This window comes from Venturia canescens, chromosome 5 (assembly GCF_019457755.1).
Source record: "Venturia canescens isolate UGA chromosome 5, ASM1945775v1, whole genome shotgun sequence".
Taxonomy (NCBI): domain Eukaryota; kingdom Metazoa; phylum Arthropoda; class Insecta; order Hymenoptera; family Ichneumonidae; genus Venturia; species Venturia canescens.
In genome coordinates, this window is record NC_057425.1 from 22,403,150 (window position 1) to 22,408,980 (window position 5,831).

The 5,831-nt window shown below is 36.9% G+C and overlaps 1 protein-coding gene across 1 annotated transcript; it reads right to left on the minus strand.

The window, feature by feature from the left end:
* Positions 1 to 520: 520 nt before the first annotated feature.
* LOC122411400 (ubiquitin-like-specific protease 1) lies at positions 521 to 1,639 on the minus strand. The gene has a single exon (XM_043420149.1). It carries the CDS (start codon positions 1,637 to 1,639, stop codon positions 521 to 523), a length of 1,119 nt encoding a protein of 372 aa, XP_043276084.1.
* Positions 1,640 to 5,831: the final 4,192 nt, after the last annotated feature.

The window sequence follows — 5,831 nt, forward strand, 5'->3', positions numbered from 1 at the left end:
TCATTGTACCATACTAAATAAACGGAATATTTACATTTGGTAGTCAAAAATAAATAAAAACTGTTCTCTCTTTTTCTTCTTTCCTTTTTTTTTTTTTTTTTTTTTTATAATTATCAGTCGTCGACAAAAATTAGGAAGCTTGGGTATCTTTCCATAAAAAAAAATATTATGCTCAGCATTTGTTGCAATCTCGTCACAAAGTCTCGTTTCTTCTTCACTCATTTTATCTTAGCGTCTTTTGTTTTAACTGACCCACCCCTTTTATATATAAACTAATAGATCAATTCTCCGTTTTTTAGTTCTTCTGAGATTTGTTTTCGTTTATCACTAATATTTGTTTGGTCGAAATCGAATTCGCGGTGTGCAGCTACGTATTTGGCAGATAGGCAAGCAAAAACTCCACAATCGTAGTCGTTCGTCTGCCTTGGAATCTCCTTTTTTATGATCAAATTCCATTCTCCTGGGAGAAAATTTTTTTGCTGTTTTTCCTTAGCCTCATCGATTAAATACTGGAAGAGTATTACCAGACAGCCTTTATCCTTTCCAAGCAGACTGTCGTAGAAGCTGATGGTTTTTTTTTTTCCAGATCAATTGTCGCCAAGCACCAGTGGTTCCCGAAGTGGAGCGGTATCAGGATCAAATCGAATGTAAAAAGGCTTGTTTTCCTTGTCCATCTTTTCACCGAAATGTGTCCTCCTATTCGCAGGTGCTCATAAAAGAAAGAGCTCATACAATGAATTTTTCTATCCTTGTTTTGTTCGACAATTAGTACCAGGTAATCATTTATTACCTCATCGTTGATCCACTTTCTATCTTGGAGCGTTTCATAACGATGATTTGAGCAGTTTTTGATGACGTCCGCCTCCTTTCTTAACTTTTCGTTGTTGTTTCCTTCTCTCGTAATTTGTCTCCCTTTCGCGTTTGTTTCCTCTTTCTCTTGGGGTTTTGTTCCTTTTTTATTGATGGTTTCTTTTTGCTGGACACCAATCTTTTTCAACAGCCTCATGGTCGTCTGTTTCTTGTCCCGTCCATTGTCTTCTTCTTTCTTTGCATCATTTTTCTTTCGAATCACTTCCTTCCTCTCTATGTTTTCGGAGCCCTCTTTCTTATTGGTCCATACGAACTCTCCTATTTTCCACGTCTTCCATTCCTCTTCAGTCTTCTCGACTTCAGTCTTATATCTTTTTCTCTTCTCAGCTTCCTCTTCCCTTTTTTGTTTTATTTGTTCCTCTTTGGTCGGCTTGGATGGTGGAGAATCATCGGACATTGGCGACACCATTTTAGGCAAGGCCATTTCGGAGCAGATTTGTTCATGTTGCCTATGCCTGGTTATTTGCTCGAGGACTCGGCCCCGGCTTGGTTGATGGCGTTTCTCTAAATCGACGTTCATTAGTCGCCATACGAACGTTTGCGTCCCTTTGCTCTTTGCGCCCTGGGTTTGAGTATCGGAATTTTGAGTGAGCGCCTTCTTTTTCTTTCCTCCGAGTCTTTGTCTTATTCGCTTTCCACTCATCCTCTCGAACCTTTCTACCTCCTCCTCTCCTCTCTCCTCTTGTCCGTCCCATCCTGCCTCTCCTCTGGTTTGTTGCGAGAAGTGTTTTCTCAACACTTGGCACCGTGTTTGCGTTGATACGTCCATTTCTACTGATTAAATGTTTAATTGCTGTATTTGTTTCCAGACTCTTTGTTTGCTGATAGCTCCTACCTTTATTCCTTTAGAAGTTCTCCTTTTATAATGCCAATAATCCTTTGTGCTCCTGTCCGCGTGTTACCTGATTCACTGAACTCGGGAGATTAATTCTTTGTTCATTACTACCGGATTCTTGTTCGGTGATTCAATTTTTGTTCAACATCACCGGATTCCCCGTTCTCTGTCTGCTGCACCGCCCTTTTCTACATGGGTGAAGTCAGCCGGCGCGGCCCTTTTTTTTCGAGCGCCACGACGTTTGCTGCTCTTTCTTGTCCAAATTTGTTTCTTTTCCTTTTCATTGTTACTTTCCCGTTTATGTTTAACCGAGTTATGGTGGTTATAGGTAGTTATTTAAATTTTTAGTTTGTTTTCGATTTTATTGATTTTTTTTATGTTTTTCAGATTTTCCATAAAATTGTAAGGTAAGTGGTGAATTTTTTAGTTTATTTTCGATTTTATTAATTTTTTTTCTTATTTTCAGGTTTTTCATAAAATTGATGGTCCTCGTCGTGTGTGGAGTAACCATTCTGGTAAGTAAACATAAATTTTTTTATCTTTTAGTTGTTTAAATCATAATAACAATTTTTTCTTTTTCTCTTTTCAGGTTTTCGTCAGGAATTCGTTCCCCAACGGTAAGTATTAACTCAAATTGATAGTCTTTTTTATTATTTGTTTAATTTTTATGTTTTATTTTTCAGGTTCACCAGGTGAGACATTCTTCTAGGTAAGTACGCATGATTCTTATTTCCAATTTAGAGGATAACTAAAAGTATAATTTCTTTGTTTTTCTTTTTTCAGGTTCCCTCAGGAGTTCGTCCCGTCGGTGAGTATTAAATGAAAATCATGAATTTATTCTTTGTTTATTTAACGTTTGTATTTTTTCAGGTTGGCAGCATGGTACATTCCCCTCTCCACATCGGTGTGGGCGTTTTCTAGAATGTAAGTAGCAGCTGCTATTCGTTTTTTGATTCTGTACGGTCCTTCGTAGATAGAAAAGAACTTTGCCATCTTTTTGTTTATTGGGTCACTCACGTTGCATGCTTTTGCTAACACAAGATCTCCCACTTGAAATTCAATCAATTTGTGTTTTTGATCGAACTTTTCAGCTCTTTTTCTTCCTTTTCTTGTAATCCTTTCTCGCGCCAGCATTAATTTTTCTTCAATCTCATCTCCTTGTTCATTTTCTTCTTTATCGATTTGAATCCAATTTTTCCATATTCTTTGGGGCTTTATGTTTTTTTGTATCTCGATTGGCGTCATTTCCGTCGTATCGTGGTGAGTTTCATTAATACAATCCTCAATAACCTTGACCCATTTTAGCCAATCAGTGTGCTTGTCAGTTAGGAATGTTCTAAAAAATCTACCTATCTCTCGGTTTACCCTTTCTACTACATTTCCTTGAGGATGTCTAATTGACGAGAAAACTGGCTGTATTCCTTCACTAGCTAATTTTTGTAGCCATAATCGCGACGTGAACTGTGTTCCGTGATCGAATTGTAATTTTCTGGGTTTTCCATTTTCCGGAATGTAATAATTGAACATTTTATTAATTGTAGCTGGCGCTGTTGCAGCTTTCAATGGATAGAGAGCTACAAATTTTGAAAAGACATCGATCGTAACGAGGATGTGTTTCATTCCGCCTTGTGAGACTGGCAAAGGACCGAAAAAATCGATTGAAACGATATCTCCGGGTCCTTCCGGAATGATGTTTTGCTGTGCCGCATATGAATGCTGATTCGGAACCTTGTTTCTTTGGCACGAATCGCATGATGCGAGAATCTGCCTTATGACACGATACATTCTCGGGTAAGTAAAATCCTCGTCTATAATTTTCCAAACTTTCTTTGCCCCTATGTGACCGTACATTTCGTGTGTTTCAGATACTAGACGCTGAAAGATTTCGCGCGGCAGCACCACTTTACTCGAATTCGTTTTTAATAAAATATTATTTCTCAACTGAAATTTATCGTCTTGTTGATTTTCAATCCTCTCTCTGATTTCCTGAATTTTTTCGTCCCTCATTTGCCAATCTCCTATGTTTTTCATCATGTTTTCTAATTCTCTAGATGGTTTTGTTGCTAGCATCGTATTTATGACGAGTTCTCTTCCTTTTCTGCCCCCCGTATCCGGAGGATTTAAACGACTTAGGACGTCGGCTACAACATTTCTCGTACCGGGACAGTATTCAAACTGGATATCGTAATCCTGGATTGCCAAAATCCATCGAGTTAGACGCTCACTAAGTAGCTGACTACTTTTTAAAAAAGTGATTGCTTGGTGATTTGTGACGACTCTAATTTTTGATCCTAGCAAATAAGTTCTCAATTTTTTTAGCGACCACACTATTGCCAACAATTCTTTTTCAGTAGTCGTGTATGCTAATTCAGGCCCTTTTAGCGTCCTACTTGCAAACATTACGACTCCTAGATTGCCATTGTCATCGCGTTGAGCTAAAGTGCCCCCCAATGCATAATTGCTTGCATCTGTTTGCAAAATGTACTCTTTAGTCGGATCAGGATGTTTAAGCAAAACGTTATTTACGAATAAATCTTTTATTTTCTGAAATGCTACTTGTTTTTCTTTATCCCATTCCCATTTTGTTTCTTTGCGTAATAACTTCAAAAGAGGAATCGTTTCTTTTGCATGTTCCTTTGTGAACTTCGTGTAATAATTGATCAGTCCAAGGAAACCCCTTAACTGTTTCAGATTTCTGGGTGCAGGAAAATCGTGTATTGCTTGTATCTTTTCGGGCTGAGGTTTAATACCTTCAGTCGTTAGAATATGGCCTAAGAATTCTACTTCTTTCCTGAAAAATCTGGCCTTTTTTAGTTTGATTGTCATACCGTGTTGTTCTAATCGGTCTAAAAGTTCATCTAGTTGTTGCATATGCTCTTCGAAGCTTGTTGAGATGCACAATAGATCGTCTACAAAATTAATCACGTGGTCGCCGAGACCGTGTAAAATAATATCTAAGGCTCTTAACAATGATGCAGTACTCGTTTTTAATCCGAATGGAGTGACAGTAAATTCGTACACTTTTCCACGATATCTAAAGGCCGTATATTTCATTGAATTTGGATGCAGAGGAATTTGCCAAAAACTATTCGTTAGATCGAGCGTTGTCATGACTTTTGCTGTATGACATTTTTGAAAAACCTCTTCTATGTTTGGAACCGACTCGTGGTCATCTTCCATCACCTGATTTAATTTTCTCGCGTCTAAACATAACCTGACTGAACCGTCCTTTTTTATTACTGGTATAATCGGATTGATCCACGGACTACTAGATCTTTGAATAATCCCATAATCTAACAATTTCTCAATTTCTTTATCCACTTTTTCCCGATGCATTAATGGAACCTCGTAAGCGTGAGCAACGATCGGTTTATCCGTCGTAACATTTAGCTCGTGTTCGTAAACCGAGATTCTACCTGTACTTTTTCGAAAAACGTTCCTTCTATTCCATAAAACCTGCCTATGGATTTCTTTTTCTTTTTCAGAGAGTTCTGTGTGATCTACGATTTCGTTTATTTCCTCTATTGTGACTTCTTCATTATTTTCTCGATTGTACATCAGATTATGTACTGGCTGGACTATAATTTTCTTTAAACTTTGCACTGGCTTAATAACTTTCTTTTTTAACATCTCCCTAAACTCATTATTCTCTTCAACTCCTAATTTTTCTTCAATTTTTTCAATTTCCCTCTCTTTAATCATTTTATTTACTTCTGATTTAATTTCTCTCTTCTCAACAAAACTCTCTTTTTCTTTTTTGATTTCTTTTTCAATTGCTTCCTCTTTAACAATTATTTCATCGCCTTTAACACCTTCATTTTTGATTTCTTTTTTTACATAACTTTTATTTTCCCCATTAGCTTCATTTTCATTTTCTTCATTTTTTATTTCTCCCATAACTTCTTCGTCTTTAATTTCTTTTTTTGATTCTCCCTCCATTACTTCATTGTCTTCTTTTTTAACAACATTCTCCTCAACTTCATCTTCATCAGTAACTTCTTCATTTTCTTCTTTTATAATTTCCCCTTCTACTATAACATTACTCTCTTTTTCTCCGATTTCTAATTCTTTAATTTTTTCTTTTTCAATTTTCCCCACCGCGGGGATTATTTCCACTACTTCATTG